This window comes from Vanderwaltozyma polyspora, genomic scaffold (assembly GCF_000150035.1).
Source record: "Vanderwaltozyma polyspora DSM 70294 KpolScaffold1056 genomic scaffold, whole genome shotgun sequence".
In the NCBI taxonomy this organism is placed as follows: Eukaryota; Fungi; Ascomycota; class Saccharomycetes; order Saccharomycetales; family Saccharomycetaceae; genus Vanderwaltozyma; species Vanderwaltozyma polyspora.
In genome coordinates, this window is record NW_001834656.1 from 22627 (window position 1) to 36009 (window position 13383).

The following is a 13383-nucleotide window of genomic DNA, read 5'->3' on the forward strand; positions in this document are numbered from 1 at the left end:
ATAAACCTTCCACTAATTGCTTTTGACTTTGTGTTCCTGGTAATTGCTCTTTCCATTGTCAATTCCAATTATTCTATTCTATTCTATCCTATTCTATCACAACAATCACCTTCCCCACCCACATCACCCTCATATAATCATGTCGCACCCAGATATGGCTATGGCTATCAACAACAATCTAAATAACATGACAAGTATAGACTCCTCCTCTCTACTCGTCTCCATCCAATCTCTATCATACTGGAAAATTTTCGTCACACTGATCTCAGTCCTATTGGTCTGGGACCAAATCAGCTACCAAATTAAAAAAGGTTCCATCGCAGGCCCAGCTTTCAAGTTCTACCCTATCATCGGCCCTTTCTTGGAATCCCTAGATCCAAAATTCGAAGAATATAAAGCCAAATGGGATTCCGGTGAATTGTCCTGTGTCTCCATCTTCCATAAATTCGTCGTCATCGCCTCCACAAGAGACTTGGCAAGAAAAATCTTACAAGCTCCAAAATTCGTCAAACCTTGTGTCGTTGACGTCGCCGTCAAGATCCTAAGACCTTCAAACTGGGTCTTTTTGGATGGTAAGGCCCACGTCGACTACAGAAAATCTTTGAACGGGTTGTTCACCAAAACTGCTTTGGCTCAATACTTACCTTCTCAAGAAGAAGTCATCGATAAATACATGGAAAAATTCGTCGAATACTCAAAAAAGAACAACTATGAACCACAAGTCTTCTTCCATGAAATGAGAGAAATCTTATGTGCTTTGTCTTTGCAATCCTTCTGTGGTGATTACATCACTGAAGATCAAATTAGAAAAATTGCTGATGATTATTATTTGGTTACCGCTGCTTTGGAATTAGTCAACTTCCCAATCATTTTACCTTACACAAAGACTTGGTATGGTAAGAGAACCGCCGATGCTGCTATGAAGATTTTCGAATCCTGTGCCCAAAGAGCTAAAGATCACATCGCTGCTGGTGGTAAACCAATCTGTGTCATGGACGCTTGGTGTAAATTAATGCATGATGCTAAGGACCGTAATGATTCCGAATCAAGATTATTCCATAGAGAATTCTCAAACAAAGAAATCTCAGAAGCTGTCTTCACTTTCCTATTCGCCTCCCAAGATGCCTCTTCCTCTTTAGCTTGTTGGTTATTCCAAATCGTTGCTGATCGTCCAGATATTCTACAAAAAATCAGAGAAGAACAAATGGCTGTTCGTAACAATGACTTAAACACCCCATTGACTATTGAATTGATTGAAAAAATGACTTATACTAACATGGTAATTAAAGAAACTTTACGTTACAGACCTCCTGTTTTAATGGTTCCATATGTTGTCAAACAAAAATTCCCTGTCTCTCCAAACTACACTGCTCCAAAGGGTGCCATGTTGATTCCAACTTTATACCCAGCTTTACATGACCCAGAAGTTTACGAAAACCCAGATGACTTTATCCCAGAAAGATGGGTCGAAGGTTCAAAGGCCTCTGAAGCTAAGAAGAATTGGTTGGTCTTTGGTTGTGGTCCTCATGTTTGTTTAGGTCAAACTTACGTCTTGATCACTTTTGCTGCATTAATCGGTAAATTTGCATTGTATACTGATTTCAAACACAAGGTCACCCCATTAAGTGAAAAGATCAAGGTTTTCGCTACTATTTTCCCTAAGGATGATTTATGGATGTCTTTCAAGAGAAGAGATCCAATCACCGGTGAAGTCACTGAATAATTTAATTAATAAATTAACCGATAAATTAACCAATCGATTGATCGCATTATTTCTTTAATTAAGATCAAGAAACAATTAGAATAATAACTAACATATGACAACTATTTTCTTAAAATCATTAATCTAACTAAACAGTTGAAACAAAAAATTCAAAAAAAACATCTATATAACGAGGATAAACCATTTTATTTATTAGTATATTTACAATCTCTTTTTACATTATTTTTATATTCGATATATATATATCTATATATATTTATACTACTACTGATTCAATTTTACAGATAAGTTCAAGCACATGATATTTCTACATTTTTAATTTCAAGTTCAATCTCAAGCAAGGTAATGGAAATTTTATGTTACAATTAATAAAGATCAGACTGACGTGCAAAATAAATTAATTGAGGTCTTCTTCATCAATAATGAAATCTCAAAGAAGTAAAATGTAGCTCAAGGAATTGTCATCATAATTATAATTGTAACAATATTAAATTCTACAAGATATTTCAATATGGATGGAAATTTGATCTCAAACTACCATTTAATTGAAACAAAAAAAATAAAAATCAAGATAAAATGATTAATTCAATCATGACTATTAAAGATTAACCAGCTACTGTAGTATTTTCCCTGATGGGAAAATACATCCAAAGAGAAATGATTATTCCGCTTTAATTTATAGATGTCAGTATCATGCCTTGTCACAGGCAGTTATCATCAAAGTTTCTTAATTAAACAGGTAAAGAAACGCAGTTGACCGTCGTGATAAAAGTAAATTCATCATAAACATATAAATTAAAGTCAGAAAACCATTAATCGTTGCACGGAATTAACAATAACTAGATTCGAAAATAAATAATCAATAGCCTTGATGTCTCTTCTTCTGAAAAGATTCTCATAACAAAATTATTAAAAACCGTCGTAATAAATTAGGAAAGCTATCAAACCTATTAATAGTTAATACAAATCAGACATGTTTGTTTATCTAACATAGTAGAATTCAGACATATGCTTGTCATTTTTAAACAGTTTCATCTTTTGTATTAACTATTTTTTATACATAAAAAAAAAAATTGGTATAGTAAAATGCATTAAGAAACGTTGACAGCTCAATCGACTGATACAGACTGTTGATTTTAACACTTTCATTAATTACAAAACGAATGTTCGATTTAACATATTTTCAGAAATGCATGAATGGAATTAAAAATAGTTTTGTCTTCACAAAGTAGATCAGACTCGTCATCTATAAGTATTCATCACTAAAATAGTCATAAATATGATTTATGGATTGAAACATAAAAAGGAGGTTACCACATTCCAGATTATAATATAAAAGTGTAAAAATCTTAGTTTCTCAGATGCAAATATTACTATAAAAATCATAAAAAAAAACATAAATGTAATATGAATCTGTAGCGTAGGTTTTCTAGGCCTACTTAAAGCGGTGTCACTCATTTTGCAAAAAAAAATTTTATTAATTTATCAGTGCCCAGTGCTGTGACTCTTCATCTTCACATATACATTTTTCTAATGATAGAAAATAATAGAGAGAACTACTGTTTCCTCGAAAATTTTCCAAACATCTTCACATTCGAAATAGTAAAGTTTTGCTTTAAAAACATTCTTAATAATAAAAATATATTGTAATCAGAAATAGTGCAAAAACGTATCAACATATAATCGTTCAGCCAGTAATTCCAGCTTTTGTTTTTGTTACATCATCATTTAGACTAAGAATGTCAAAAAAATCAAAAAAATACTACTTCAAATTGCCATCGATGCAGTAGCAGACAGAAAAACAAACATCCAAAACAAGTTACAGAAATACAACTGTATTCCTCTTATCCATATCTACATATATGTTAATCATCCGGCTCTTTAAGGTAAAAGAAACCAATAAGTTTGCAATAATTATCGTTAACCTCAGTGAGATATGCATGATCAGTTTTCTAATCATTAAAGTTCAGAAACTCTAGTTTGTATGTTTTTATCATGGTCATCAATGGAACGATAAACAAACTTATTTAATAGACAAATACATATATATTTTTAAAAAAATATAAATAATTGCAATAACTTATTTTGAATCTGTCTCGAATCAACTGCATCGAAGATGAAAGATGTTCCTTGCCCTCTTGTATCAGAATAAAAGAAAAGCTATTATAAGAGAAATTGATAAAATTAAACAATATGGATGAAATAAAACTTATAGAAAATGTAGTCTCCTTATATACAAAAGAAAATTAATTGTAAAACTGACCATTATCAAAGTTCTTACTGTGTTGTGTATGTGTTTGCTGTTTCGAACATGGATCCAATGCAACATCGACATAAGAAGAGAAGAGAGAAGAGAAGAAAAAATTTTTCACTTTGCTTTTTTTTTCGTTTTCGAATATTTGGAATATTTCGAAAGTGACAATTTCGAAATGGTTAGGGCATTCTTGATCCGGGTTCAATTGGGAGCAATATCGAAATTAGTTCTGTTATGTTATGTTATGGGTCCAAGATGATGTTGATGTTGATGTTGATGTCGATACGGATAAGAGCAGGCAAGGTTTTGGTTTGATGTCAGATGGGCATCAGGGTATTTTCGTTGTGGCTAGTTTCACATGTTGGGATTAGTTTTGTTTATTCTGTGTCATATTTGTGTTTTGATCCTTATTGTTATATGAATCTAAGGTCATCGTATATCTTGGTTCTAATACAGGCTTAACGTCTAAGTGAAAGTGCAACTGCGAGAGTGATTATATATATAAATATATATATATATATATATATATATATATATATATACATAGATAGATATATTTATGGATATATGTATGGGATCAATTTGCACGTGTAGTTTATTGTGAGATCGAGTTTTTATTGAACCATCCTGACCTCTTTTGTTCCGTTTACTTTTGTTTGTTATACTGTTTGTTGTTTGTTTTATGCATTCAGATCTGGGGTAATTCACTCACTTTTGGTTCAAGAAATACACATACACACATATATATATACTTCTCTCTATACTACTTTTTATCATTACTAGTGCATTTTTCTTTCTCTCCAGTATCCAATCAATCAGATGGTGTCTTCCACTATAACTAACCATGCTTCTACTCTTAATGACAGAAGTATACAATTCAATGAGCATGAAGTACGTAAGGATAATGTCGTTAACACTATAGATTACAACATTACCTATCTTTATACTGACAAAGTTATACAATTGTCCATACTGTCACTCTGTTGTTATTTAACCCTTAAAAATGATTTGTTATTCTATGGATTGCCTTTATTAAAAATTTTGATTGTATTCACTATGGGTTCTTTTTTGAGTTTCAACAATAACTTCAATAATTTATGGAAATTCGATACTGTGTATCTATTCCTTCTACCTTTATTAATGTCTTTCTATTTCCAAACGGATTGTATATTTTTAAATACAATTTTAACCTTTAATTCATTTGATATCTCATATTTATCAAAATTGTTATTGCAATTATATTTATTATATTCAATCAACGGCACATTCACCACCCAAGTAATACCAATATTCATCAATTCATTATTATGCTCCATTTTAGCTAAAATCGGAGATTACAAAAGTTTCGATAACATCGATTGTAACCTATTCAGTATTTTTCTAACTAATTTGCTATTCTTAAATGATTCAAAAGAGCTGATCTATAACAATTTGTTTAAAGCCCTAATGTTCTCTTTGATTAACGTGATTACCATAAATTATACAATTATTAAGTTATTAAAATTAACAAAAATCGAGAAGAACTTTAAATATCTGAGATCTGTATTGCTATCTTCAAATATTTTGATTACATTCCCATTACTGGTTAAAAATTTAGTTATTGAGGGTCAGGACCCATTGATATGGTTGATTAATTTTATTTCAACTTCAATTGACCGCCAGAAAATTCTATTTACCTGGTTACTTGCATTATTAATTCTAATACCCAATATTATGATGAATAAATCAAAGTTTTCATTAAATACTTCAAGAAAAGTTTGGCATTTTTTAATAATAGTTTTATTGGTATACCCATTTAAAATAGATCCTCTATTTGTTAAAATTTCATTAGCTGGTTCAATTGTACTGTTTTTAATTGTAGAATATACAAGATATCTGAAATTAGACCCAATTGGTAATCAATTGGACCTCCATTTGAGATCGTTCACTGATTTCAGAGATGAAAATGGCCCTGTCATCATATCTTACATTTATCTAATAGTCGGCGTTTCAACTCCATTATTATTATCGGACTCCCCAATTGGCTTGGTAGGTTTAGGAATCGGTGATTCAATTGCATCTATAGTGGGTAAAAAAATTGGTACAATTAAATGGCCCGGTACGTCTAAAACTGTAGAAGGTACAGTGGCTTTCATATTGAGTACAATGCTAACTTGTCATATTTTAAAGGAGTATCTCGGCTATTTTACTGACATTTCTACTGCTGATTTATTTAAAATTTGCACACTAAGCGGTATCCTTGAAGGAAACAGCGTGCTTAATGATAACATTTTAATACCAACATTCATGTTGATTTGCGAACGTATTTTTGCTAGACAATAATAATTCTTTTTTTACCCTCTAATTATTCCATAATTCTAATTCAATCCAGACTCCTAATTCCTGAAGTCTCATTTCCCCAAAAAACTAACTACACTAATATATAACATTCATAACTAATCAATTTAATGAAACATATATACATATATTATATTACAATGCACATTTACAGAGATCAGATTTAATTCAACTACCAGTTGGAATACATCTCTGCTACATTTATTGAATAATTTGACAAAAAAGAAACTCCGATACGGGGAGTCGAACCCCGGTCTCCACGGTGAAAGCGTGATGTGATAGCCGTTACACTATATCGGATAATAATTGTTGAAATATTTTAAGTATGGATGAGGACCAACAAGACTGATTATGGTCATGATTTTCACTTTTAATGCACACAAGATATCGTAATTTGAAAGTGTATAATATAAATCAAAGGCTTAATCCAATTATAGCGAATATTTTGTTATTCGTAAAGGATGGTAAAGTACGAAGATCGAAGGGATTAGATATATTTAATCTCCCTAGGTTATCGAATATTTTTAGGTGGGATCACTCTTTATTATACATAGTATTTTTTTTTTGAGGGGGCTAGATCAGAAAGGTTTAAGAGTTAATTGTGAATTAGTTATAAGTTTAAGGTTAATATGGATTATCTTAAAAAGGCAATTTGGGGACCAGATCGAAAAGAGCAGCATAACAAGATTAAATCTGTTCTGAGAAAGAATGGGAGAACTATAGATAAATCTTTAAGAGAGTTATCAGCACTGCAAAATAAAACTCAATTGCTGATTAAACGTGCTGCAAAGAAAAATGACGTTAAGGCTGTGAGAATATATGCTAAAGAATTATATCAAATTAATAAACAGTATAGCAGGATGTATACTTCAAAGGCACAACTGGAGTCTGTTGGAATGAAGATCGATGAGGCTTTTAGAATGAATTTGTTATCTGCCCAAATGGCTCAGAGTACTGGATTGATGATGGAAGTTAACCAATTGGTGAGACTACCACAATTACAAGGAACAATGATGGAGCTGGAAAGAGAATTGATGAAGTCAGGCTTGATCAGTGAGATGATTGATGATACAATGGAATCTGTTGGTGAGATGGATGATGAAATGGATGAAGAAATAGAAAATGAGGTCAATAAGATCGTTGAACAATATACTAATGAAAAATTCGAGAAGGTAGATGAAACTCCTACTAATATTCAAGCTCCTGTCGAAGAAGAAGTATCACAAGAAGAAATTCCAGAGGACCAAATTGGCGAAGAAGCTGATAATATGATTAATGAAATGAGAGAAAGATTGAAAGCATTACAAAACTGATTTATAGAAAAATTGGATGAGAAGGGGGATGCTCTATTTAATCTCTTACCTTCAAAAAAATAGGCCGAATTGCATTTGAGTATCTACTGACTTGTATATTATTCTATTATGTTGTATATTTATAATATTTAATGATGAATTTATATGAACAATGTTGTCTATATACACAATTTTCTTTAAAATGAGAGAAACGATTCTATATTAAAGATTATATATTTATAGTACTTTTTATAAAAAATTATCGTTTATAATTGTTCTCTATGCAGAAATATGAATATCAAATTAAATAAGCATATTCATCATCATTTATTGTTTTGTAACGCACCCAAGGGAATGATTGATAATTAACTTGATTTTCTTCGATTTTCAAATATTCAACTTTTAGCCCACTACAAGTCGAATATGGAACCTCAAATTTCATTGTTAACAGCTGTTGTGAAATGCCATTTTTATCATGTTCATCCCTATTATCATGCGTCTGTTCATAAATTTCCTCAAGTTTAGGACCTTCTCTTAAGGGAGGTGGATTCATTGATGTTTTCATTTCTTCTTGCAATCTATCGTATTCTTCTTGATTAAAGATGAAGAATTCAGCAACCATATTATTTTTACTTTCACCATTACCACCTTTCATTGATCCCACTTCCCAAATTAGGAAGTCATCTGAGATATTAAATAACACCTCACCAAAATCACTTTTAAACCTTGGTTGTTTAGTTAAGTCTATTTTATATTGGGAAAAAACCATACGTAATGGAATCTTAATAGTCAACACTGAAGTTGAATTTTGTTTTTTAAAGTGTGTTTCGATGGTAACATGGATTTGAATCTTATATTTTTTCAATTTAGGTTTAATTTCTATATTTGATAGTTTTATTACCGGCACATCCCTAACATGCCTCTTCAATTCGTATTTACACAGTACAAATTCACCATCCGGCGGTATAAATTCTATTTCCTTGCCATGATAAGTGTTTTCTTCTTCTTCATTATTAATTTCTCTTTTCAAAGAATTTATAGAGACACATTGATGAAATTTTGAGTTTGAAATGAATTGTTCATCGTTTTTGATCAATTTATTCAATGCTACTTTCAATGTTGGCATACCTGATAGATAACATTTACACTTGATTTCACCATGTATCAAATTTTTCCTTATTCTACCAGTACTAAAATCCATCAAGTACTGTACTTTTTCAATTACATCTAAGAAAAATTCATTTTTAGCATAGTAAATACCTTTTGTTCTCCATGAGACAGGCATTATTGTAGTCTTAGCTATATAGCTATTGATGAAGTTTTCATCGTCATCGTCATCATAATTATCTTGTTCATTTGACTTTCCTTCATTAGCTGTGACTGCAGGTTGGCCCTTCCATAGTTTGACAATATCTGTCTTACCGGGTATATAAGTTGATAGACCTTTATGTTTTTCTTCTGTATCACTATCATCATCAGAAGTCAAATGTGTAATTGGCGAATTGACCTTGACCCTAATATAATCCTTAATGATACTTGGATCTGTTAATTGAACAATTCCAAAATCCATACTCTCATCAATCAATTCTATGATCAACAATACGTTGTCCAGTACAATGTTTCTATCAAGGGAGCTTCTATTAAAATAAGTTTTCAATAATAGATATAATTGATCCAGATAAAAAGTTAATGCCATTAAATTTGTAATTCTATCATCAGTTTCGTGAATAGCAGTCATAAACCAAAGAGAATCCCTCTTAATAAAAACGTAATGCCATTCCAAGACCGTGAACACTGGAGGACCATTCTCTTTATAATTTAGTTTAAAGAACTCTAGTATGCCTGTCAAATTTCTTACTGATTTAACATTTTTAGAGATTAAAGGCTCTAAGGATTCATCTAAAATAAATAAACATGACGACATCTCCACTCACTACAACCTGCCCAATCTATAATGCACTATTCCAAACCACAGCTTTTCTTGAACCCTTAGATGTTAGGTCCATTACAGCACTATTTGTTTTTACTACAAGTGTTATATATTTATGTATGATATATATTTATTTCGTCTTATATTGCCATAATATATTTTAAAAGCCGGCTTAGTATATAAGGCATAATGGATTATTTAAACAGCAATGAAATAAACATTCAAGAACAATGAATGGTCAAGATGGGGAGAATGAGGATGAATTTGATGCGTAAGCTGATTGAAATAGTATAAAGAGATGTATAATAAGATTTCCCGAGTTGCTCCAGTTGTATTGAGTAAAGAACAGATTGCTTTGAAGCTTATATCGTTACCTCACTGGAAGATCGAAAATAGTAAATTAGTGCGAGAACCGATTGAAGTGAGAGATTTTGAGACTGCTTGTTCGTTGTTTAATGCCATTGCTATGAGGTCTCATCTTTGGGGCCACCATCCTGAATTGACGTTGAATTACAATCGGCTTGGAATTAAGTTGACCACACACGATATTGGCAATCAGGTCAGTGATATTGATTTGAAATTAGCTAAAAGGATCGAAAAGTACGTGGATATGTACAAATTTGAAGAAGGAGTTGCGGAAGAAAAGTAGGATCGGATATTACGTCTTGCTTAAACTAGAGTAGAATAAGATAAAGTTTGGCTAATGGAATTGGAAGAACAATTGTGTCATTGAAACAGTTTCCTGTACATATATGAGAACTCCGAGCTACAAGACTAACGTCTGTTAGAACAATGCAAACGTCGATAGTTAGTAAGGTGAGCAAGCTCCCAAGTTGATGACTAGTTTATATTGCCTATATAATATATTATGAATCGCTTCTTATAAGATATATTACAACAAATATCAATCACGTGACATTTGTTTGAATTAAATAAAAAGGTTTCATTCATTTCTTCTAATGACCGGTGCCCACTGTTGGAGACCCCCCACCCCCAAAAGAACAATCTATGCAACTTAACTCAATTTTCTCAATTTTTGCTACTATTCTCCATGACCAATTCCTATCGCGACAGTGTTAACCATCATTATGATCACAAAATGCTTCTGAGTTCGACTTCAATATATACAAGAAGAGAAATTGACAGCTCCACGAGAGACATTAAATGGAATCAGTGTAGATAGTAAGACACCCAATTGCATTGTCTCCTTCTCCCACTATGTACCATGTCTATATGTCAATTTACAACTATCTGTATAGTTGTAAATTGTGGCATTGCTATCACGTGCACAGAAACGCACAGAAACGCACGTTACCCTACCTTACACTTCATTACGTGATTACAAATAAATCACATGACCACACGTGACCATCCCTCCTTCCAAAATCCTCCCAAACCCAAGCCCACCCATAGTAAAGAAAAAACACACACACAAATTCGCGGGAAATTTATTGTAACAAATGAAATGAAAAAAATAATAAGTGTCTCCTTTTACAGCTATGATCTAATTTAGTATATAAATATATATATGTATAAGTACTAACTACTTTTATTAAAAGAGGTTATGTTAAATTGGTTTGTTATTGTCTTGGCAAAGCTCTGGTGTCACTGAACAAGATCTGTTGAAAATTATTTTAGTTTAGGTTCTTGTGTCTTTGTTGTTGTTACTCCTCTAACAATGAAACTTTTATTTTATGTGCTGTCCCTATTACTAAACTTTTCATTATTTGTTAATGCTAATAAGGAAAAGATCAATGAAAAATATTATAGAAAATGCTCTGGTATGTACTCCAAGGAGGACTACAGTGGGAAAGTAGACCCATTCATCTCTTTTAATGTTAAAAAATTATCAGAATTAGCAGAAAATGATCCTGGCTTAATTGTAGCAATTTTTGATTTCCAAGATTTTGAACATTTAGGTGTTAGATTACCTGATGACGAATATTACTATATCTGTGATGAGTACGCTATAGATGCTAAGTTATGTAACGAATCCTCTAAAAACCAATTTATTATTCAGGATGTCGTCTATGATCCTTTTTCAAATACTAATAAATCTATAGTACATCCGATTATGACCTTTTCCCAAGATTTCACAGGTTTGCACGATACTAAATACCCTGTTACCAAGACTGGTTACTATTGTGTTACTGCTTTCACATACTCGGAAGGTACTAACTTCGATGCTGTGGTCAATTTCAGAAATGCTTACGGTCACTTAGCTGCTGCTGAAATTAACAAGTTGCCATTGTATGGTTTATTGGGGATCTTCTACGTGATAGCAATGGCTTTATACTCTTTTGCCTTCTGGAAACACAAACATGAATTGTTGCCTTTGCAAAAATATTTATTGGCTTTCTTCGTATTTTTAACTGCCGAATCAATCTTTATTTGGGCTTATTACGATTTGAAAAATGAAAAGGGTAATACCCCAGGTATTACTGTTTATATGGTGTTCTTGTCAATTTTAACTGCTGGTAAAGTCACCTTCTCTTTCTTCTTACTGTTGATCGTTGGTTTGGGATATGGTATCGTTTTCCCAAAACTGAACAAGACTTTGATGAGACGTTGCCAAATGTTCGCGGTTTTCAATTTCGCCATTGCTACTGCTTATTTGATCCAAAACTACTTGTCTAACCCTGAATCAACTTCATTGTTGATCTTGATCACTTTCATTCCATTAGGTATCACCTTGTTCGCTTTCTACTACATGATTCTAAGATCTATGACAAAGACAATGATATATCTAAGAGAGCAAAGACAAGTAGTAAAGTTAGGTATGTACAAGAAATTGATAACGATCATTTATGGTTCTCTGTTCTTAATATTCATGGGTACCATCGTTTCTTCCTTTGTTTATATCGGTACAAACACTATCGAAATGATCGAACAACATTGGAGAACTAGATTTTTCTATACCGATTTCTGGCCAACATTGGTATATTTCGGTGTATTTGTAACTTTGGCTTTTATCTGGAGACCAACATCAACCTCTTACATGTTGGCTTCTTCCCAACAATTGCCAACTGACCCAGAAAATGTCGCAGATTTTGATTTAGACGATCTACAGTCATTAGGTGAAGTCGATGACTCTGTCCCAACTGCCACCACAAATGCAGACGATTTAGATTTAGATTTTACAGATGATGAACTGGATATTCAAAACACAAACACTACAAAAATAGATGATCAAACTCCAGTGACAAATGATAACAAATAGTTTATTTCCAAATTAATCCCCTCCAAATAGCTCCTACGATACCACAAACAATGGTACAATAATTAAGATAAAAGTTAATGAAGGGGATTCATATATTCAATTATGTTCATATTAGCGTTGTGAAGCTTCTACCCAGCCAACAATCGATCTTAACGAATGACGAAGAGCTTCTTGTAACCCATTCGAAAATGAAGTTGCTTTTGTAACTAACTGGTGTTCATCTATCCATTCTCTGTATATGTATCTTTTAGTCAACACCTTCTGACATTTAATTGTATATAAAAATGTTTAATATATAAGTATATTTCTTTTTTGTCATTGCAAGCCAAACAGCATTGAGATTAGAAGGAGCGTCTAAAAATGAAATCAAGTAAGATTGATGATAATGATGATGATGATGATGATTTTCAAATTTACAATTAAGTAGACTATATAGAGTTGATGAAGAGAGTCCAACTATCAATCTTGGTTTGCCATTACGATCGTTCATCCTGAAATTGCATCGTTATAAATATTCTATATTATAATAAATGATAATATTTAATGGCGCTACCAATCGACTCTAACAGGGTAACATTTCCTCGGACATGCCGGGTAATAAACCCCTTTTAAACAACTTTTCATTTC

The 13383-nt window shown here is 32.1% G+C and overlaps 6 protein-coding genes and 1 non-coding gene across 7 annotated transcripts; 5 read left to right on the forward strand and 2 right to left on the reverse strand.

Moving 5' to 3' along the window:
* Positions 1-139: 139 nt before the first annotated feature.
* ERG5 (C-22 sterol desaturase) lies at positions 140-1723 on the forward strand (the record flags this gene model as incomplete). Its single annotated transcript, XM_001644617.1, has 1 exon — positions 140-1723. The coding sequence occupies one exon, from the start codon at positions 140-142 to the stop codon at positions 1721-1723; it is 1584 nt and encodes a 527-aa protein (XP_001644667.1).
* Positions 1724-4796: 3073 nt separating this feature from the next.
* SEC59 (dolichol kinase) lies at positions 4797-6299 on the forward strand (the record flags this gene model as incomplete). The annotated part of the gene is made up of 1 exon (XM_001644618.1): positions 4797-6299. The coding sequence occupies one exon, from the start codon at positions 4797-4799 to the stop codon at positions 6297-6299; it is 1503 nt and encodes a 500-aa protein (XP_001644668.1).
* Positions 6300-6542: 243 nt separating this feature from the next.
* On the reverse strand, positions 6543-6614 carry Kpol_1056trna2. The gene has a single exon. It is a non-coding gene; the product is annotated as a tRNA-Glu (tRNA).
* Positions 6615-6943: 329 nt separating this feature from the next.
* VPS24 (ESCRT-III subunit protein VPS24) lies at positions 6944-7627 on the forward strand (the record flags this gene model as incomplete). Its single annotated transcript, XM_001644619.1, has 1 exon — positions 6944-7627. The coding sequence occupies one exon, from the start codon at positions 6944-6946 to the stop codon at positions 7625-7627; it is 684 nt and encodes a 227-aa protein (XP_001644669.1).
* A 277-nt stretch (positions 7628-7904) lies between these two features.
* On the reverse strand, positions 7905-9530 carry APM2 (Apm2p; the record flags this gene model as incomplete). The annotated part of the gene is made up of 1 exon (XM_001644620.1): positions 7905-9530. One exon carries the CDS (start codon positions 9528-9530, stop codon positions 7905-7907), a length of 1626 nt encoding a protein of 541 aa, XP_001644670.1.
* Positions 9531-9834: 304 nt separating this feature from the next.
* Positions 9835-10185, forward strand: MCO14 (4a-hydroxytetrahydrobiopterin dehydratase; the record flags this gene model as incomplete). The annotated part of the gene is made up of 1 exon (XM_001644621.1): positions 9835-10185. The coding sequence occupies one exon, from the start codon at positions 9835-9837 to the stop codon at positions 10183-10185; it is 351 nt and encodes a 116-aa protein (XP_001644671.1).
* Positions 10186-11214: 1029 nt separating this feature from the next.
* Kpol_1056p15 (lung seven transmembrane receptor family protein) lies at positions 11215-12756 on the forward strand (the record flags this gene model as incomplete). Its single annotated transcript, XM_001644622.1, has 1 exon — positions 11215-12756. The coding sequence occupies one exon, from the start codon at positions 11215-11217 to the stop codon at positions 12754-12756; it is 1542 nt and encodes a 513-aa protein (XP_001644672.1).
* Between the last annotated feature and the right edge of the window lie 627 nt (positions 12757-13383).